Below are 23,841 nucleotides of genomic sequence, written 5' to 3'. Positions count from 1 at the left end.
AGCACACAAGATACTATACATAATATTAAGGCAGAAACACAAACGAATTTTTTTAGTGTTATTTTAGAATACAAATTAGCTAATTAAAATACAATTTTACTGTTATCGTCAAAACTATCAAGCAAAAAAGGAATATTCGATGGAAAATATCTTGATATTGAATAAGATGGTCTCACTATTTAATGGGAAATGCATATAAATGACTTTTTTTAGAGAACCACTGAATAGAATGAAACCAAACATGGCATGAATGTTCCTTATGAGGTGCTGACCAAGTGTTGTTACTTTTTAGCCGATCCATCATCCAAGATTGCCGCCAGCGGGGGACTTACTTTTAACATAGGACCCTATGGGAAATGCATACAAATGACTTCTTCTAGAGAACCACTGAATGGAATGAAACCAAACATGGCATGAATGTTCCTTATGAGGTGCTGACCAAGTGTTGTTACTTTTTCTCCGATCCATCATCCAAGATGGCCGCCAGCGGGGGGCTTAGTTTAACATAGGACCCTACGGGAAATTCATACAAATGACTTCTTTTAGAGAACCACTGAATGGAATGAAACCAAACATGGCATAAATGTTCCTTATGAGGTGCTGACCAAGTGTTGTTACTTTTTAGCCGATCCATCATCCAAGATTGCCGCCAGCGAGGGACTTACTTTTAACATAGGACCCTATGGGAAATGCATACAAATGACTTCTTCTAGAGAACCACTGAATGGAATGAAACCAAACATGGCATGAATGTTCCTTATGAGGTGCTGACCAAGTGTTGTTACTTTTTCTCCGATCCATCATCCAAGATGGCCGCCAGCGGGGGGCTTAGTTTAACATAGGACCCTACGGGAAATTCATACAAATGACTTCTTTTAGAGAACCACTGAATGGGATGAAACCAAAAATAGCATAAATGTTCCTTATGAGGTGTTGACCAAGTTTTGTTACTTTGTAGCTGATCCATCATCCAAGATGGCCACCAGCGGGGGAACTTAGTTTAACAAAGGACCCTATGGGAAATGCATACAAATGACTTCTTTTAGAGAACCACTGAATGGAATGAAACCAAACATAGCATGAATGTTCCTTATGAGATGCTGACCAAGTGTTGTTACTTTGTCCCCAATCCATCATCCAAGATGGCTGCCAGCAGGGGCTTAGTTTAACATAGGACCCTATGGGAAAAGCATACAAAAGTCTTCTTCTAGAGAACCACTGAATTGAATGAAATCCAACATAGCATGAACAGTCCTTTCCTTATGAGGTGCTGGCCAAGTGTTTTACTTTGTAGCCAAATTTTATCCGTTTGTTTATGATTTCAAAAAGCCAAGTAGAGTCAGGTGAGCGATACAGGCTCTTGAGAGCCTCTGGTTTCATCTACTTTTGTCTTGTATTGCAAAAATAACTAAAACCAGTAGCAACAATTGATTGTATAATATAAAATGCTTCTTTGATTAATGTAGGACAAAATGCACCAGACAATAGAGGAACAGAGTTTGTGATTGCCTTTATGGATAATTATAAAGTAGATTACGATCTGGAATTATTCGTAACAACATCACGCACATCAACAGTAAACGTCGAAGTCACGTCACCTAAATGGACCAACCCATCTGTCAATGAACAGTTCACTGTAACAGCAGGCGTCGTTAAGCAACTTTTCATTGATGTTAATTTGCGTTTGGAAGGAACAGTTAAAGAGTCGAAAGGCATTCTTGTGTCTGCAGACGATGAGGTAGTTATCTATGGTGTAAACAAACAGACAAAATCTAACGATGCTTTTCTTGGTCTCCCTGTAGATGTCCTATCAGATGAGTATTTTGCTGTAACATATTATCCACCCTACCGTAAGGCTCAACTATGTGTTGTAGGTGTGAGCGACTCAACCAATGTTCAAATAAAGCTCCCATCATGTTCAAATTGTGGAAGCGTGACCTATAATGGACAGAAATATTCAAAAGGTCAGACAATTTCTGTCATTTTGAACAGATTTGATGCAATCCATCTTCAAAGCACAGGTGATTTAACCGGAGCTCGTATCACTAGCGACAAGCCTGTTTCAGCATTCAGTGGTAATATGAAAACAAACACCGGATCAGGAAGCAGTCAAGATCACTTGGTAGAGCAGCTTACTCCAGTTAACACATGGGGAAAGAGGTTTGCAACTGTTCCTACGCCAGCAAGAACCATTGGAGATTACTATAAATTTATTTCTAGTGAAGACTCCACTCAAGTTACCTATAAATGCAATAAAAACGGGCAGATATCGACAAATTCATTCACCTTATCCACTCTAGGTGACCAAAAACAACTTTCGATCAATTCTAACAATTATTGTTATATAACAGCAGATAAACCAATATTCCTAGTGATGATTGTTAAAAGTCAGACGTCTTCATCGGAACCAGCTGATCCCGCTATGCTTATAATTCCACCTATAGAACAATATGCTGCCGATTATACATTTACGACACCTAAATATACTGCTGGAAGTTACGAAAACTTTTTCCTTTTTGTTGTGAACAAAGCAGATAAGAGTGGACTAAAACTCAACGGAGGTTCTTTCCCAGCAAATACTGCTTACTACGATATTCCTGATACCGATCTTGTAGGAGGGTACATTTCAGTATCGGAAGGATCTCATACTGTTCGCCATACATCACCAATTTCTATATTTGGGGGATTTCTTTATGGAAAGGCTAACAAGGAGACGTATGGGTTCACTACAGGAATGAGGATGGCAAAAATTAATTCGGTATAGTAAAGACAGTTCAAATATTAATAACTGCAATTTTGTTGAAAATAATTTCTAAAACAACCGTTACTGTACCTTCTATTGTATTTTTCTAAGATATTATACTGGCCACCTTTTCTTTTATCCGTTTGTTTATTCAAGATAGAGGGATAAGTATTTCCTCATAATCTTTCTACTTAGTTATCTTGAGTAATCCCTGTGCCATGTGTAAGCACTTATATTTGTGTGAAATTATGACTATTGAACCACAAAGTTTTCCTAATAGAATAAGCCCACCGAATATGCATTTTCTTGTCCAGAGCAAGCAATCTCATCAGTGGTTGCTTTGTGTCATATTTTCATCTTGTTTGGTTATTTGGTGTTAAAAATGGATAGTCTGTGTTCCATTTATTCATATTATTTTTTGGCTGAGTGTGATTTAGAGATTATAGATATGTACTGATTAGCTATGTCGTTGGATTGCTGGCTCGATGACGTACTCATATGACTTTAAGATTACATTTACAATTAGATATCTTTGCATTATAGTTTTGGTAAAACTACTATTTTTTTGTATTTACACTATCAAGGCATCCGCAAAACTAGTATATACTCATCAGAAAAGACCTATAAATGTGTTATAACAAACGTATGAAATTATAAATGAAAGAGTGACACATTTAGCTCGTTAAGGGGAATTGATTGCTCATATACATGTTTAACACGCCACATTATGTATATGTTTTCTGCCTAAAATTCAGTGGTTGTAGTTGGTTCATGTCTATCACATCGGGGCATATCATAGCTGACTATACGGTATTGGTTTTCATAGTTGAAATATGTATAGTTACCTATAATTGCTTACTTACAGGTCAATTGAACTCTGTTGATTAGTTGTCTTTTTGGAAGTCATAACACATATATTTTTATTATAGCATCTTTTATCTGGTACACGTATCTTTCTTTATGTACGTTACTTATTTATTTTCATTACAGGTATGTGTGCCGACTGTCACAGTCGTCGGTGACGGTATTGACAATGATTGTGATGGCCTTATTGACGAAGAACTGTGCACAACAGCAAATCAAAATAATGGTAATGTAATAAAAGGAAGAAATGACGATGTAATTACGTTTTTGTTTCTCAGTTAATCTGCTGAGAAAATATCAGTAAGATTTGTTAACGCATTTTATTTTAGTCTTTTGGAGAGAAAAAACCCGCATCTGGTGTACAAAATTATGAGCTTGGTATCTGTGATGAGCTTTAATCTTAGTAAAGGTTAAACGCCAGTACATAACTCGATCATTTGGATAAACACCATCGTAAGAATATCTTTTTTTTAATCTTATAGTTCAAAATTGATCTATTTATTTCATTCAAAATCAAATAGACGGTCTGCAATGGCAAGTCGACAATTTTCAGAAGCGTTATACACGAACTACTCCAATCACATATAAAAAGGACTATAGATCACAGTTACTTGTATATAAAAAATACCTTATGTTTAGGTAAATAGGCATTTATTTCAGAGACAAGTGCCTCTGCTACAAATACATCACGAAAACTGCCAGTGACTTCGTCTCGATTATCCAGGGTTTTTATCTACTATCCTTCTAAACGCATGATATTTGTTTTATTTGTATCATTCAGATGACGATGGCGATGGTGTTTCAGATGAAGACTGTGCTAAACCGCCTCCAAGTAAGTAGTATGGACGAACTGTCTAAGGGAAACAACTATGTTTGGAAAATAAGTCAGAACTAAGTATGATGACAGGTTTTCAATCGACAAATGGAGAAGACATGTATATTTCATTCACTATAAGCTTCCAACGTGATTTGAACTTTCTTGGTTAAAAAAGTTCCAGCTAGGTGAGCGCTATTGAATTTGTCATTATCATTTATTTAATAATACTTGACGACTTTTATATTTAAAGTAAATTTTGCCTGATTTGGTTAATTTGATTTCTCAACGATCTAATTTCTTAACTTGCAACAGACAATGTTACCATGTATATATGTTTTAAATGCAGTTATTATTGAATCACAGCCTTACAGAGCTGATTGTCCGTCCGGAATAAGCAGTCTGTCAGCATGCAGCGGTGTCCACTCATTGCCATAAAATGAACAACTCTTCACAAATCGTGGTGTGTCCGACGCGCTTTTCAATATTTTTCTTCATCAGGAACACTCAATCGCAGTAAGATGAAAGCCGAGTTTTCAAATGTTAAAGACAATGTTGAATTTAATTTCAATGTATTAACACAATGCAGAAACAGTTCTCATGTTAATGATCATCTGACATTAGATCGATTCTATCACCACGACACTTTGTCTATGAACGCTGTCTCATACCTGTGGTATCTCGAATCACAGACTGAGTTATCAATACTATTTACAATAAAAAATAATAATAACAGATTGGAACATTTTATACATTTGCCTATTACAGTTAATGGTGCATGGACAGATTGGGCATCGTGGGGTAGTTGTTCGGTATCATGCAATCCTAGCGCGTCTGGAACATATACCAGGATCAGAACCTGTACGAATCCAGCACCACAGTATGATGGGACACAGTGTGTAGGTGATACAAGTCAGGCAAGTTCCTGTTCACCCACTATCTATTGTCCAAGTAAGTTACGATGTAACAGTAATAGTCATAATCATAATAGATTATTTTGGAAATAGGTTTATACCTAGGATAAAACTTAATTTTACATGCGGAGATCGGATGAATAAGCAGTCATTTCAAAACAAATATAAAAATAAACCAATTCAAACTTAATTTAAAAAAACCTGTATAAACGTTACAGTTCATTTCTATAATGTGCATTTGGTGTCTTTACTTTAAAAAAACTAATGATTCAAATGATCAGTTATCGAAGAAGTCTAACATAATTCAGGTCATTTATCCAAATATCCTCACAGTGCGTCACAAATGTTCGACTCTTTCTACGCCTGGCGATGTTGATATTTATTTTTCCTCAGCAATCTAGTTTTGAAGCAACAAACAACAACAATTGTGAGCTCGTGTATGTTTGTTATCACCCTGGAGAATACCTTGAATAATGTGTACGCTATATTTGCACTTAACCCTGTTTTCGTATTTAAAAATCAACATGAATACAGCCTTTAACAAAAACTATCAACTCATAAAAGTATAAGTAAATGTTATCTTTCCAATGTTGTAATTATATCTTTGAATATAGTTTACATTGGCACTTATATCGATTTTGTCAGCAGATAATTAAAACATAACTAAAGTTGTATTCTTTAAAAACGGGATATATAAAGACGCACACACGTTTATTTTTATCTATTAAGAGATAAACTCCTAACTATCCTACTGCCTGTAGACACATTTAGTTTTGGTATTGCATAAGTCATGTCTTCTTCGACTGTCCATGACGTTAAAATACTTAATCCCTGGTATTTCACAGTATAATTAGAATAGACAAAGGCTGCGATTTTTGTATTGGATCTTAGATTAGAATTGCTATACAAAGGGCCAAGTGAGATTTTCTCATCAAATGGTATTCTTCGTCCGTCGTCGTTGTCTGAAAATACTTTTTTCTAAAATTACTGGGCTACATTTGTCCAAACTTTGCCTCAATCATCATTGAGCTATTTAGTATTAAATGTGTTTGATGCTCCTGTATATTGACGAAGAAACCGACATGGCTTAGAATATAACAATGGGGTAAAAGGCTATAGATAGGCTCCGAAATGTACAAATTTAAAACAATTCAAACGAGAAAACAAACGGCTTCATTTGTGAACAAAATAATTAACGAAAAACAAATATAATATACAACAACACACGACAACCACTGAATTACAAGATACTTACTTGAGACAGGTACTGAATGAATGTGGCGGTGTTAAACTTGTTTGAATGCGCCAGCACTCCCCTAACCTGGAACAGTGACGTTACTGTACAATATAAGAATAAACTTTTATAAAAAATGAAAAGGACTTAACTTATCAGAATGATACATAACAGAAATACATCTAACAAATGCATAGATTGGACGTGGCAGGGTAAATGAAACTATAAGGTCTATTGCATCCAACAGTAAATGTGTGGGTTTTTTTTCTCAAGCTGAGCATACATTATTAATTAAACATAGTATAGATATTTCAATACTTCTTATTGTAAAGGTTGACAAGTTGTTCATTCAATGCTTAACAATTGATTGAAAATTACAATTTTAGTTAAAAGTGTCTTACATTTATTTCAGATAATGATCCAAAAAGGGGGACAATTCACATAAACTTGTTGTTTAACAAATGTTGTCATTGCATTTCAAACAAATGGCATTTTTAAACACACTTAAGATAAAATGTGTGCATATATTAAATAAATCTCGAAACAAATGTTGCCATTGATAAGTGAGACGAAAAACTACAATGTCTTAACAATCTTTCATAAGGACGTTTGTTCAATGGAGGTTTCTTATGTCTTTTTCGGAAGATGTTACATAATGTTAGAATGGTGGGTTCATCTTCGTCACATATTGTTGTCTATATGTAGCAATAACGGACGTTTCTAAATACTTGCTTTCTTATTGATACATTTTAGATACACTCTTACATTATCTTGTATTGTAATTTTACCATTTTTTATATGTTTGAAGGCTTTCATTGTGCATTTGAAATAGATAAAGAAAGAGTATAGATAATTGTGTCAAATCTACAAATGTTTCTGAGATTTTGTAATTTGAATTGGCACCTCATCTGTTGCGAGGAATTCATTTTAAACTTTCATAAAAGTTCATCGAAGTTAGTGCCAACTTTTAGTGCAAGATATTTATTTTACTCTTTTTTTAATATTATTTTGATAATTGCTAAAAGAATCTTTTTGAAACTTATTCATGAGAAATTATAGGCTTTTTTTCATTTTAACCTTGGTAGCATGCTGTAACCAAGACGTTTAAATAAACAAAACTAGAAAATGCACGATCTTGAAAGTTATTCATTGCGTTTTAAGTTATCTCTCTGAGTTTATTTAGACTATTTTCAATTGTGAGTGATATCTAAGTACCTATGTGAAAGAGTTAGATACAGATATTTTTTCACGTTAATGTTGTTTTTTCCTCAGTTGATGGAAACTGGGGATCATGGGGTTCTTATGGCTCATGTTCAGTAACTTGTGGAACTGGCGATCAAACAAAGACAAGATCCTGTAATAATCCTACTCCTGCACACAATGGAAACCAATGTAGTGGTTCAGGTACTAGCTCAAAAACGTGTACCATGGCATCATGTGCAGGTAAGGCTTCGTTTACATTTTGATTTGTTAGTTTAGTTTTAACATGTTTCTTTATAATGGATTGGAAACAAGTTATTGCAACTTATATTACCCCCTTTCCACTTTTCGGATGCGAGTGCTGCCTTGTAGCGACATTAGCCTGATCTTTTTCGATATCTACCAGGATGTCTTTTATGTGCAAGAGATATGACTCTCTCTCTTAACACGGGTCAGTCATTTATCCGATGGACTATCATCGTTTCCTCAAGACCATACTCGCAAATGGTTTCAAAGGAGAGCAGATAATTCAGTCCCTGAAATTCCACCCCCCCCCCCCACCGGAGCGGGGATCAAACCAGGAACCTTTGTGTTAGCAGTCCGATGCACTAACCACTACACCACGGTTCTCGTTGATTTGTTTGATCTGTGCTGTACTTTATATAGTTTCCATTATTATTGGCTTTAACAATATATCCAAATTTTTAAAGAAGTATATGGTAATAACATTTTGCATTTACAGTAAACACACCGAAAATAGTGTATGTCTGTTAAGGATTAGATTAGTTAATATGTATTGGTGGTAGGACACATTTTTTTCGTTTGTGTTAAAAAAACTAACAAACAAGGGAACAACCTTGTTTTTAAACCTTGATAAATAGCAATTAAATAAGACATAAAATACCAAGGACCAAGAGTAGATAAGAAATTTCTAAACTGACATATGACCTTCTTCGCTTCTGATTTTCCATTGAATTTAAAATGATTATATCATATAAATATAAATTGTATATATCCTTCAAATGAGGTTCGGTTTTTTAGTCATCTAGAAAGAAGACATTGAGAGGTTTTGTCTTTAACATACGATTAGAAACCTTAGTTTTGAGCAGCAATGAGCATATAACAGTCTTTAGATGCTATCTTATATTGTAGTAAATGGTAACTGGGCAGATTGGACGACATGGACCTCTTGCTCTCTGAGTTGCGGAAGTGGAAGCTCAAGTAGAAGTAGAGCATGTTCCAACCCAGCACCAGCGAACAATGGATTGGACTGCAGTGGCGCCGGTTCAGAAACTAAAACTTGTACTCTTATTGACTGTCCTAGTAAGTATGTCTATGTCTTGAGTTCATTTCACATTTTCAAGAAAGTCGTCTTTCAGTCGTATAAATAAAACTAGGACACGATATAATTAAACGCTGTTCAGGTAATGTTAAAGGTTTCAATCGATTACTTTATTTATGTATTTTCTTTAAGATATTTTAGAGACGTTATGTTACTACATTGCAGCATGAAGAAACTATTTACTTTTTTTTTTATTCAAAACTCCTCTAAATACTGTGTTGAAATTTTAAATACACAAAACTATTCCGTCACAGACGTTTAATTTGTTTCTGTAGTTGACGGTCAGTGGAGCAATTGGGTATCATGGGGAACTTGTTCTGTAACATGTGCAAGCGGAACTCAAACGAGGCAACGTCAGTGTGATAACCCTACACCACAACACAGTGGGCAAGTATGCAGTGGTTCGAGCACAGACTCAAAGACATGTACACAAGTCACATGTCCAGGTACGTTCTTAGATATATCATTTAGAAATATTGGAAAAAATCGACATCAATTTGATAATACCTCATGGTATGAAGTATTTACCTTTCTACCTTTACGTCAAAACTGTCAGACGACTTCTAACAGCGGGGGTTATAGCCTTTTAATACAGATTTTTTATTTATTTTTCTAATTTTTGCTTTGTATCTTCAAAATTATAAGATTTAAAGACAAATGTTCCATGTGCAAATGCTCAACAGGAAAATATCTACCAATTAGTTTATATTGCCGAAATCGTCTGGAGATATTGCCCTTTAATTACGATTTTTTGTTTATCCTTTTTTTTGGGCGTTTTTTCGTTATATCTTAAGGTCAAGTTACAGTAAATAGGCTATGTCAATATTTTGTTAACATTTTGCATAATTTTTATGATTTTGGCTTAAAAGAATTCAAGCAATCATTTATAAAAAAAAAAATTAAATATGTTAATTCATTATTTTTTCGATATTCAGTAATAGTCGAACGAGCCTAAATCTGTATGCAAAATATTACCAAAACCAAAGTCATCTGAAACGAGTGACTGGTAAAAAATAATGTTCGTCCAATTATTGAACCAATGCATGCACATATAATAAACTTAGTCTTCTGTGCACGGCTTGATCATTTTTTACGCATTCATAATAGTTATCAAAGGTACCAGGATTATAATTTAGAACGTATAATCGTCATGAAAATATTTCACTCGGTCAGTGTTGATGTGAAAATATGGCAGCAAATTAATTGTCGTGTTTTAAAGCTTGTCACGTTTGTAAACAATCAACAAAGAATTACGCATGTATATTGAGGTAAGCACGTGTATGACATGTACAATAAGATATAGTTTATTTCGATATTGGAGCGATGTTTACGTTTGTTGACTCTCTCTGCCAATTTGGGTTTTCCCTTTCCATTTGCGTATTGCGACCACCTGATTTTTACGAGAAAGGCCACACTGAGGTAACTGCATACGAAAAATATGTTGGCGAATTATTGCCTTGAAATTCAATAATTTGAAAAAATCAATTTCTTCTATATTTGGACTTATTAAAAAAATTGCATTCAGAAAAAAGTATATGCACATAGTTTTATAATAAAAGCTAGCCATTTAGTTATAAAAAAAAACATATGCATCATTTTTATTTAATTTGAAGTTTCATATAACTTAAAGAACTAAAATAATTAATAGATAGTTAAAAAGTTAACTTAATAAAAAGAAATATTCAGCAAGAAAAACTCTACAAAGATCGCTAAAATCGTCCGACCACTCGTTATAGAGTTATTGCTCTTTATTGATTTTTTTATGCATTTATTGTGTTTTTGTCTCTTATCTTGAAAACTATAATATATAGATAGATACTTTAAAAAGCAACAATAAGATAAGCAACACAAGATCTACAAATAAGCCAACATAACCAAATCGCTCGTAGACTTCTTATTGAAAAAAATTGCCCTTTTATGGCAATTTTTAGCCAATTGTATTCCTAGAATCGTGAAGATTATGATAATTAAGCATAACTAGATCTACAAATAAATCAGCTTGCTGAAATCAGCCGACGACTCCTTACTGGAAATATTGCTCTTCAATGATGATGTTTACCCTTTTGAGCGTTTTATCTTGAAAATTATAAAATATAGGACTGACACTTTAATAGCAAAAATGATTAGCCAGATAAGATGAAATGTGTCCACATTGCCGTAATTGTCAATCGACTACCTACAGGAATGGTTGCTCTGTAATGACCATGGTTTAAGCCTTATAAAAGATAAAAAGACACAAAATAAAAGTGAAGACCTTAAAAAAAATCAAATGTTGTCGATATTATAGTCGAATTTTTGCAGGAGTGATTGTCTTTAAAAGACGATTCTTTACTCTTTTTTGTGGGTCTGAACAAAATATAAAGTAGATAGATAAAATATGTAGCAGTAATAACTAAACAACACCATCGGAGACTGTCCACTATCAATGATGCACAGAGACTTAGATGACCGATACAGTTTCTCTTGTGTTAAATGACGGAGTAATAAATACATAACATAAGAGTATATTTTATACATGTTATACTAAACGTTACTATTTCCATTTTAATTAACATTTCAGTTGATGGTAATTGGGGAAGTTGGGCGTCCTGGGGTAGCTGTTCAGTAACGTGTGCAAGTGGAACCGAAACCAGACAACGTTTGTGTGACAGCCCAGCAGCACAACACAACGGACAAGACTGCAGCGGTTCGGGTACAGACACACAGACATGTACTAAAGTCGCATGTCCAAGTAAGTATAGATGATCATTCTAGTAATGAAATTGAATAATTGGTCGGGTTAAGTCGAGTAAAAATTGCAGTTGTTTTAAAACTATATTCTAACTAAACATAAAGAAAGAAATCTTTAATCTGCAATAAGTTATAATTCATATGCCTTTTGTGTTTTATCTCCAATCTATAGATTGTCCTTTCCTGGATTATACATCGGTAAATCCAGGAAAGGGATTCGGACCATAATAATTTCAGATTATTCATCTTTATTTTTATCAAAGACGATTGGGTTTGAACTGCAAACACGACATCAAATCGATTGATATTTAGAACTGCATTCTTTCAAACTTTGTTCTGTTGTTCCCTTTTAAAGAAGTAAACTAAAAAAAACCACAGAGCTCTACCTTTTACACGACAAACTTTAATACACAAGAACACAAAAAAAACATAAACATGTTAACAATATTCAAAATGCGATAGTTGATGAATTATTTTATGAATTATTTGATTAATGAAATTGAACCTTACAAATATCATCGTAATCTATATTATTACCACTGTCTTGAACCGTAATTGGTACTAACTATCCCTAGAAAGTAGAAATCCACAATGTTGCTTATGTTAAAACATTATTATTCTTCCTGTCACTTCTTAGTCGATGGTAATTGGGGAAGTTGGGCATCCTGGGGAACTTGTTCCGTCACGTGTGCAAGCGGAACCGAAACCAGACAACGTCAATGTGACAGTCCAGCTGTACAACACAATGGTCAGGACTGTAGCGGTTCCGGTACAGAAACACAGACATGCACTAAAGTCGCATGTCCAAGTAAGTGTAGTAAATAAGATAAAAAAAAAAATGTATCAATATTTTCAGAAGTGAGCATGTTAACTGAACACTCTAACATTTTGCTGAATTTCTTTAAATGTTGGAATCAGCCTTTTGTGGAGGGATGGATAAGAAGTGTGGAACTCATTTTACCGGTTAAATCGAGTAAAATTAACAGTTGTGTAAAACTATATATAAACTTAAAGTAAGCAAAACAAAATATTCCTGATCCTGCAATAAAATATAAACTGTAGGTATTTTAGTCTCTAACTCTAAATCGGATACATATGTTCATCGGTAAATATAAAAAAAAAAAAAACGCTTCGGAAGCTTTGTTACCAAGCAAAAGCACCCGACCTTTTACGCTTTAACAACTGCCCTTTTATGGTTCTCTTCGTTGTAAACATTGAAACTCAAGAACATTAAAATTTCTAGAGGTCACAAACATCATCAAATAATATTCCAATTCAAAAGTTGATGAACTACTTGATTTATGAAATTGAACCTTAAAACGTCATCGCAATCAATGTTATTGACTAACACGGTCTTGAAGCTTAAGTGTTACTGTCAACAAAAATTGAAAATCCATAATGTTGCTTATTACAGGTGTTAAAATATTATTTCTTCTTACACACATTGCTTAGTTGATGGTAACTGGGGAAGTTGGGCTTCTTGGGGAACTTGCTCCGTATCCTGTGCAAGTGGCACCGAAACCAGGCAACGTCAATGTGATAGTCCAGCACCACAACACTCTGGACAAAGCTGTAGTGGTTCGGGTACAGATACACAGACATGTACTCAAGTCCCTTGTCCAGGTATGTCTTACAACAATTTTGGAATATGCAGTTATGAAACATTATACTAGTATACAATTCTCAAGTAATTATTAAAGTGACGAAACATATGACAACACGTACATTATTTAGATTTGTATGATTTATTTTTTAAATAGCTATATCATGCTTAATATTATTGTTCATATTTTATTTTTCATAATCTCGTTTTTTTATGCTTTAGCAAAAGCCTAGAAGAACGTGCTCGAAATTTGTTTATTTGTTGTAAATTGTAAATGAATTGATATTGTTGAAATATGCACTTCACTTTTTTGTACATACCTGTCTTTTATAAGGGTGTATTTCAAGAACGTTTATAACATGAGATCCTTTAATTTTGAGTGCGTTGAATTTCAATTTACCAAGAATTCATGAACGATAAAACTAAATATTTTATACAATTTCAAAGTTGATGGTATGTGGGCTGTATGGGGTGCATGGGGAAGTTGCTCTGTAACATGTGCAAGTGGTACACAGGATAGATCCAGAACTTGTGCTAATCCTGCACCAGCTTATAGTGGTGCCAATTGTGTTGGGTCAGCTGCAACAACAAAAACATGTACTCTAACACCATGTCCAAGTAAGTAAAATATTAATTAAGATTCCAGGCTAAAATTCAAACTGTTGTAATTAAAACTTTACACAAAACCATTTGATAATGAAAATTGTTCTTACGAAAGCATTTTATACTGAACTAGACGAGTTACAATTATATTGCTGTGCGAAAACATAACGTCATCTAACTTTGGATAATTATTGATTCCTGTATCATTGTTACTATTTATCAAAGGTACTAGGATTATAATTTAATACGCCATACGTGCATTTCGTCTACATAAGCCTCATCAGTGACGCTCAGATCAAAATTGTTATAAAGCCAAATAAGTACAAAGTTGAGGAGCATTGAGGACCAAAAATTCTAAAAAGTTGTGCCAAATACAGCTAAGGTAATCATCAATTGTTTTAAAAGTTGTTATTTTCGTCTATGTATCAAAATATTTCACAAATTCCTTTGAAAATTTAATCACAATCTCGTGTCGATTTGTCAACTTTTGGTGTTAAAGTTTGAATTTTTGAAGATAAACATTTTTAATTGTAAATACTTGTATTGATCATGAGTCAATGAATCTTTCCTAGCTTACTTTTTTAATCTATATTCTGTTATGTTACTGTGTACAAAAATTTATGTATTGTCCTTTATGATATATAGTTGATGGCGATTGGTCAAATTGGTTATCATGGGGGAGTTGCTCCGTAACATGTGATGGCGGAACACAAGATCGCACTAGGTCGTGTACAAATCCTGCTGCACAATATAATGGAGCACCTTGCGCTGGCAATGGTCAGGAAACACAATCGTGCAATACTCAAAGTTGCATAGGTAAGTATCAACCAAGTTTGATAAGTGAAAAAGTATTCATGTATAGATGACTGATTTCTTTTCAAAGATTTTAGGTTGGGGAGATTTTAAATCTGATAACGTTCTGATATTAATCAATATTGTTATGCCACAAAAGATCTTTTAAATTTACTAAAAGAATAAAACAAAAATGAACAAACTGCGTGTTTTTCAATTTTGATGGAATAATGCAAATATTGAAATTAAAATGGCAATATCTAAACATGTAAACTAGGCAAAGCATTCAAAGTCAATGAACTATGACTAAAGGTGCAGGGCCAAATAACCTCCATAGGAATATTAAATGACATGCTAATAAAACTGCATACCACATACCATTGACCTATCATAAGTGGTGAATTCCCTTTAAACTAAACCAAACCCAGACTTTCACTTGTAAACTATGTCAAAGTTTCATAGTCAATTATCCATGATGAGAGGGTAGAGCCACAAAAATCTCCATGGAAAAGAAACTTTCAAATGCAAATACAACTGCATAACAAATATCATTGATTTAACATTAGTCTTTTGTCTAAAAATGATTTAATCACAAACTTTAACATATAAATAATGGCAAACTTTCAGAATCAATGAACCGCGACTGAAAAGGGGTGAGGGTAATTTCCGCCGCAATACGATGGGCTAATTCATATACATCTGTATACCTTATATTATCATTGACCTATCACTAATAGTTCCACTTGCACTGACATAATCACAAACTAATATATGTAAACTAAGCTGAAGGCCGTACGGTGACCTATAGTTGTTAATTTTTTGTGTCATTTTGGTCTCTTGTGGACGGTTGTCTCATAAGCAGACATACCTCATCTTTTTTTTTATATAAAAGTTTTTAAATCGCTTTGCCTAAAACTTATTTTGTTTTCAAACGAGCGGAAACTATTGGATAGTAACATATGGAGTCAATGGCAATACCATATTGAAAAATGAATATCTTTAAACTTGTCGTCCATAGAAAACTGTGAACAACCAAACCAGGAGTCGGCACTTATGGTTGGAAATACTAAGAATTTCCTATCTCAAAAATAGATTACCGTAACTAGATTTAGTAAAAAAATATTTCAGAAATTTTGGTCCTGAATGCTACTAAACTTGGTATCTTACTTAGCCTTGTAACAGTGTTGATGTTGAGTGTGTCACTGATAAGTCAGGGGAAGACAAAAAGTGCATCTAGCGTACAAAATCGTAGACCTGGTATCTTTGATAAGTTTTTTTCACACATCCTGATATAATTATTTCAAACAAAACAGAAGCATCGTGCAATTGGACAATAGCGTTTTGGGTTATGTGTTCTGTCAGTTGTGATGCTAAATGAAATTAAAAAATAAGAATTTTTTATTATCCATTGGCAGCAAATAAATGGCGGTTTTATAATGTAAATCTTTCGTTTCTTTTGAACACCAATCCAGCAGCGTCAGTGAAAGGAGGATATATCTTAGAGTTTACTATTCCTTAAATGATTCTGTTGATCGGTGGCTGCTGCACTTACAAGGAAGCTTTTGGCCCAAGAGTTGTTTGTTTTGTTGTAGTTATTCCCTCGAACAATTATGGACGCCAGCCTGATTTGGTTAATGATATGGAATATAAGGGGGAAGGGGTTGTTTGTGTTAACATTCTAAAACTTTGCTTAAATATATACTGAGTGCCAATGAAAACGCTACACTTTTATTTTTCAAAAAAATCTTATAATTTTATTTATATTAGAACTTTGTATAGTTGGTTGAAAATTACTTTTAAGACAATTGTCGACGACTTTACGGTTGAGTGATTTTTGGAACAAATGCGAAGTAAGGGTTATTTTGAACGGACATAAACCGAGTTCACCGCTTTTCAACATACGCACCATTTTTACGATTTTGTCATTTAAAGCTTGGCTAATATCGTGAATTTTCCCGGCCTAATTGTCAATAAATTTGGCATGATCCAATGAAGCCTTTCACAGCATACAATTACGAGAAGACTGAAGTTGTAGCCTCTACAATAACTAAAAACATCCACAAATTCAACCAAACTGAATCATTTAATGATAAGCCACATCCCGGGGTACAAAAAGCAAGAAACGCCCAGCAAGACCGATACATTTGGTCTTTAACATATCCGATATCGACTCTGATGGCTGTCCAAAGGTCACGAGAGTTCAATAGTAGTCCCGGTAGAACCTTTGGAGCAATTTCAGTAAAGCACCATTTGCACAGAAATTGATAAAGAGCACCACAGTCTTTCCTTAGTGACATCTAAACGGCCGTCTGGTGTAAACATTGAATTCTGTAGACCAAAAATCATTCATTATGTACCTTAAAACCGTCAGTGGTGGTTACATAGACATTTGGCACCCGCCTTGGCCAACAGCCAGGCTTTTCGCCAGATTTTGGTCCGATCGAGCAAATTTTGCACCAGATTTGACATGGTTTAGACGATGAAAACCACCACCAATATCATAAAGTCAGCTTGAGTTTGCTTTGCGGGACAAGTGTAATGACATTCCTCGGGATCACATTAAACGTCCGGGATGATCAATTCCACGGCGCTGTCGAGATTGCGCTGCACCTCTGGGTTGTAACATTTTTTGTTAGGTCTGTGAGTTGATGATTCCACATTGGATGTTTCGTTTACCTATTGTGCCCGAAAGATGACAATGAATATTTTTGTTTGATATCGTTCTATTGTTAAAATTGTTAATTTTCAAGAACAATTTATTTTGAAAGATTATCATTTCTAATATAAATTTTAATTTTGAAAAACCAAGTGTTGTGTTTCATTGGCACTCGGTATAGGTTTTGTCGAACCACGGAATACCTGAAAAATACCCCACTTAAATTATTTATATTTATTTATTTCTGTATTTTCTTCCATAAGATAATTGTATTCACGCATTGCAATTTTTTCCAAACAGTTGATGGGGCATGGGGACAATGGCAGTCTTGGGGTGTGTGTTCAGTTTCTTGTGGTGGTGGTCGTCAATCAAGAATGAGAGTATGCGATGATCCAAGGCCAGATAATGGCGGACTTCCTTGTAGTGGTTCATCGAGCGAATATGGCTACTGCAACATACAAGCTTGTCCAACGTCAGGATATGGGGCATACGTACAAGTAGGTTTCAGTGGTTAAGTTGTAGTATTTCTAAAAACATATATACTGCAGCTGTGCTATTTGAGCAGTCAAATGCATTGACCGTATATTCATATGTGATATACAGTCACTGACCGTATATCACCTTGTTTATGACGTTGACAATGTGTTTCCGTAGAGTTTTATTTATGACGTCAATAAAACATACAGGTTCGCGTCAATTTTACGTTGTCCACTCACAATTAAAATATGACGGTTTTTACCCTAAATACTTCATTTAGAACAGTTATAAGAGTTGCAGTATATAAAGAATAACCATACATTGTCTCGAAATATCAATCTGTTATTTGTACTCGGCTCGAAACGGGTAGAAATGCTCGGCACAGCCTCGCTTTCTACCTGTTTCTAAGCCTTGTACAAATAACATTGATATTTCGAGACAATGTATGGTTATTCTATATTTATTGATGTTATTGTTCTTATGTTATGAATTGTTCATTTGTGTAAAAAAGAGTAAAAAGGAAGTTGAAAACAAAACACACTAAACTACAGACATTGATAAAAACTGATGATTAAATAAAATATGTATCTGTTGCATTATTTTTTATCTCATTTCAAATTTTTCCGTATTCAGCTATGAAAATCAGCTAATTTGAATAATACAGATTTTGCACCATCCTGGACTAAACTGAAAAAATCTGTTATCAAATGATTTGGTAGAAAATGTCGAGTTCATTTTTGAAATGAATATATGGTTTATCAAAATTTATCAAACTGGTCTGAACTGATTTAAATTGAAACATAAGTTTTAGATGATACAATTATTTATCCTTAATGTCTATTAAATAATGTATTGGTTTTCTTGGTAGACATGTCCAACGGGTTGGTTTTCATGTCAGCATGGGTCCATTTCTTGTATTGATGAGGCATTTAAATGTGACTGCGACGAAGACTGCGAGGATGGCAGCGATGAGACAACGTCATATGCCAGTTGTGATCCATATGTTTTGGCGACTTGTCCTAGCGGTGCTGATAGTAAGTAACTTCTGAAAGACTCGTAAACAATACATAAAGTTTAAAGCCATATAAAACGAGTTTCTTATAATTATAATGTGATATATAATTATTATACCAATGCATTCATATACTAGTATACGAAACTGAGTCATGTATGTACGGGTTGTTTTACATTTATTACGAATCTATAACGTATTATCAAAAATCAAATGCATTCTGTGATTGTTGAGCTAATTAACTCCCGAGTTTGTTGCCAAAGTTAGTTGGATCGTAACATGGGTAAACAATCAACACAGAGAACGTGATCAAATGAACATGAGTGAATTTAAAAGCCATAAAATATCTTTTTTATTATCATTTTAACTGGGAAGTTATTATAAAACTTTTCATTAGAGCTGTCAATTCTTGGAGAACCAGATATTACTATTTACCTTCCCGTACATGTTTATTTACATTCATTCATCACGGGTTTCTTCTCACACTGTGTTACTGTGTGGTGACTGAAGTTCTGACGAGAGATCTTGTTGTTTATGTTATTGCATACGGGAAAATATCGGCTCATTAATGTACGGGAAGACATCAATTAAAAAGATTGCATTTATAAAGATTTTAATAATATGAATGATTTTCTTTTACATAAATCTGTCCGTATGCTTGTTTTATAGTAAAACTTAGCCATTCAAGTATTTTAAACACATTCAATTTTGTTTTTAATTAGAAGTTCATAATCCATACATTATTAAATGGATTATACTCCAAAAATTATGCACGGTGTTTTTGTTTTACATTTTATGTAGTATATGTATTATGTGTAGTGCAGGGATCTGTCTTATGTTTTATCTTTACATTATTTGAAATATTTGTATATATTTTCGCAAGTGCAAGTACATAAATTTTCGAGAATTTATTTTCGGTTTTTCAATTCTTAAGTATGTACAATGTAGACCTCCGTTAAATTGTAAGCAAGTTTTTTATTTTCTTTTTCACTTAATATATCCTGGTTATCAATATATTATGACAAATAAGGTGCAACAGTAGCTGGCCAATGTTCAAATCTCATGAAGCAATATAGATCACCCATGATGCAATTCAACAAGTTATGACAATGCATAATAGGATAAACGTCTCTTGCTATTCAAACATCACCCATAATGCAATTCAACAAGTTATGACAATGCGGCAATAGGATAAACGTCTCTTGCTATTCAAACATCACCCGTAATGTGATTCAACAAGTTGTGGTAATGAGGCAGATAGGATAAACGTCTCTTGATATTCAAACATCACCCATGATGCAATTCAACAAGTTATGACAATGCATAATAGGATAAACGTCTCTTGCTTTTCAAAAATCACCCATGATGCAATTCAACAAGTAATGACAATGCATAATAGGATAAACGTCTCTTGCTATTCAAACATCACCCATAATGCAATTCAACAAGTTATGACAATGCAGCAATATGATAAACGTCTCTTGCTATTCAAACATCACCCATAATGTAATTCAACAAGTTGTGTCAATGAGACAAATAGGATAAACATCTCTTGCTATTCAAACATCACCCATAATGCAATTCAACAAGTTATGACAATGCGGCAATAGAATAAACGTCTCTTGCTATTCAAACATCACCCATAATGTAATTCAACAAGTTGTGGCAATGCGGCAATAGAATAAACGTCTCTTGCTATTCAAACATCACCCATGATGCAATTCAACAAGTATTGGCAATGCGGCAATATGATAAACGTCTCTTGCTATTCAAACATCACCCATAATGCAATTCAACAAGTTATGACAATGCGGCAATATAATAAACGTCTCTTGCTATTCAAACATCACCCATAATGGAATTCAACAAGTTATGGCAATGCGTAATAGGATAAACGTCTCTTGCTATTCAAACATCAACCATGATGCAATTCAACAAGTTATGACAATACATAATAGGATAAACGTCTCTTGCTTTTCAAACATCACCCATGATGCAATTCAACAAGTAATGACAATGCATAATAGGATAAACGTCTCTTGCTATTCAAACGTCACCCATAATGCAATTCAACAAGTTATGACAATGCGGCAATATGATAAACGTCTCTTGCTATTCAAACATCACCAATAATGCAATTCAACAAGTTATGACAATGCGGCAATAGAATAAACGTCTCTTGCTATTCAAACATCACCCATAATGTAATTCAACAAGTTGTGTCAATGAGGCAAATAGGATAAACATCTCTTGCTATTCAAACATCACCCATGATGCAATTCAACAAGTTATGACAATGCATAATAGGATAAACGTCTCTTGCTATTCAAACATCACCCATATTGCAATTCAACAAGTTATGACAATGCGGCAATAGAATAAACGTCTCTTGCTATTCAAACATCACCCATAATGTAATTCAACAAGTTGTGGCAATGAAGGAAATAGGATAAACGTCTCTTGCTATTCAAACATCACCCATAATGCAATTCAACTAGTTATGACAATGCGGCAATAGAATAAACGTCTCTTGCTATTCAAACATCACCCATAATGTAATTCAACAACTTGTGGCAATGAGGCAAATAGGATAAACGTCTCTTGCTATTCAAACATCACCCATAATGCAATTCAACAAGTTATAACAATGCGGCAATAGGATAAACGTCTCTTGTTATTCAAACATCACCCATAATGTAATTCAACAAGTTATGGCAATGCGGAAAATAGGATAAACGTCTCTTGCTTTTCAAACATCAGCCATAATACAATTCAACAAGTTATGACAATGCAACAACATGGATAAACATCTCTTGCTATTTAAACATCACCCATAATGCAATTCAACAAGTATTGACAATGCGGCAATATGATAAACGTCTCTTGCTATTCAAACATCACCCATAATGAAATTCATCACTCAAATGAAATACTTAAAATAGGACGCAGTCGTTAACTTACAGATGAGACGAGTTTTCTATTATATTAACATGTGAAAACCGTTACATAAATATAATTTATGGGAATTAGATACTTTTCAACGTTTTGGGGCTATCCTGAAATATCACTGAAATTAGGTTTGAAAATAAACGTATCGGTAAAAAGGCTATTCATATTTTGTCCTGTGATTTTACTCTTTGGTAGACTGTAGTAAAAATGGTAGATTGAACTCCATTAAGGGCTTTAAAATTTTATCCGGAGACGGAAATTCAATATAATTGTTTACTCTGTTTCAGAAATATCGACCATATCACTGGTCACTGTTGTATGTATGATTGGAACAATAAGGATGATGTTGACAGTGTTGTGGTATTAATGAACTTGATAATGATATAATGAGATACATGGCTTATATCGTTTATATATGATTTAACCTATTTTGTCAACTAGTTGAAAATATTGAGTTGTATATAAAAGTCCTAGACATCAAACTGTATGAAAAAATAAAGCGCAAATATATCCTTGAATGTAGCTCAATGAAACTGATACATATTTTATGCACATATCTTGATGTATTTTATGCACATATCTCTATGCAATTGATAGGTTTTTTTCGTACTGATCTGCAACTGCTTGCTATATTATTAATATTACAGTGCGTTTCTTAAAAAGAACGAACAACAAAAATCCTCGAAAAATGCATTTATAACATAATAAATATCATTAAAAATTGTTTTCTAAAACAATTTAACATGAAACGTCCGTGTACATTTACGCCAAACATTTTTCATTTTAAAATGAAAAATAAATTTTCAAATTTGCTCTGCAAATCTTAAAGGTAGTTGGTTTGAAAAATGTAACAAAACCTATAGAAATCACTTTCGAAAAACCATTTTCTCTATGAGTTTTGAAATTTGTTATTTTCATAAAATTATAATTTTGATTTAACGAAGATATTGAAACAAATAACAATAACTTTCTGTTAAAAATGATTTTATTTTGTCAAAAGTTTAAAATTATTAAAACATTTGTATTTGCTTGCTTTAGAAAACAAAACATATTTCAATCTCATTCTTAAAAGCAAATATTGAAAATACTGACCTTTAGCATTTTTCAATTTAGTTTACAATATTGACAAATGGAAAATGATTTAACGTGGAGCATTTTTCAATTTGACTTACAATATTGAAAAATGAAAAATGCTCAAGCGTGGAGCATTTTTCAATTTGTCTTCAAATATTGAAAAATGAAAAATGCTCCAACGTGGAGCATTTTTCAATTTGACGATTAATATTGAAAAATGAAAAATGCTCCAATTTTTCAATTTTCATTTTACTGTGCAATATTCAAATTTGAAAAATGTTCATTATTTAAATCTGTAATAATGGGAACGAAATGTAATTTGTTTCAATGTAGGCGTTTTAAATGTTTAAATTGTTTTCCCTTTTTAGTAAATGTTTTACTATTTCCGTTTTTTTTTTTGTCTTGTTTTAAGCGCAATATGTCTTGAAGATCTTTTTAAGGTGTGTTTGTGTGTGTGTGTGTGAACTATGTGTGGTATCAACAAATTCCGAACAAGAATGGTACACTGACAAGTACGATAATGACCACAAAGAATCATTCTTTCTTTTTATCTATATACAATGTATATAGCTGTCTTTGTAGCTACGTGTTTATATCTATCTGTCGATCGATTTATCAATCTGTCATTCATTGTATATATCTTGCTATCTGTCTATCTATCTGACTTTTGTTTTTCTTTGTCTTTTCTTTCCGTAAGTCGTTTTTGTTCTGAAAATGGAATTACTAGGCGATGCGGAGTAGACGAAGTAGCATTGAACCATATCGTGGCTGAATGTGTCAAACATGTTAGAAAAGAAGAGAAAATATTAGAATATTAGATATTGTCCATGTCAG

At 33.6% G+C, this 23,841-nt stretch overlaps 1 protein-coding gene across 1 annotated transcript in view; it reads left to right on the top strand.

Moving 5' to 3' along the window:
• Positions 1-22,451, top strand: part of LOC139521458 (SCO-spondin-like) — a 48,120-nt gene extending 25,669 nt beyond the window's left edge. Inside the window, exons 18-32 of the mRNA XM_071314933.1 lie at positions 1,467-2,758; positions 3,734-3,833; positions 4,389-4,439; positions 5,190-5,372; positions 7,842-8,012; positions 8,922-9,092; positions 9,387-9,557; positions 11,672-11,842; positions 12,479-12,649; positions 13,294-13,464; positions 13,892-14,062; positions 14,693-14,863; positions 17,796-17,992; positions 18,841-19,006; positions 22,221-22,451. Of these exons, the coding sequence (XP_071171034.1) occupies positions 1,467-2,758; positions 3,734-3,833; positions 4,389-4,439; positions 5,190-5,372; positions 7,842-8,012; positions 8,922-9,092; positions 9,387-9,557; positions 11,672-11,842; positions 12,479-12,649; positions 13,294-13,464; positions 13,892-14,062; positions 14,693-14,863; positions 17,796-17,992; positions 18,841-19,006; positions 22,221-22,300 (3,437 nt within the window). The 3' untranslated portion in view covers positions 22,301-22,451. The remainder of the gene's footprint in view (positions 1-1,466; positions 2,759-3,733; positions 3,834-4,388; positions 4,440-5,189; positions 5,373-7,841; positions 8,013-8,921; positions 9,093-9,386; positions 9,558-11,671; positions 11,843-12,478; positions 12,650-13,293; positions 13,465-13,891; positions 14,063-14,692; positions 14,864-17,795; positions 17,993-18,840; positions 19,007-22,220) is intronic.
• Positions 22,452-23,841: the final 1,390 nt, after the last annotated feature.

The sequence above is a fragment of the Mytilus edulis genome, chromosome 4 (assembly GCF_963676685.1).
Source record: "Mytilus edulis chromosome 4, xbMytEdul2.2, whole genome shotgun sequence".
NCBI lineage: Eukaryota > Metazoa > Mollusca > Bivalvia > Mytilida > Mytilidae > Mytilus > Mytilus edulis.
This window is presented reverse-complemented; position numbering and strand designations above follow the sequence as displayed.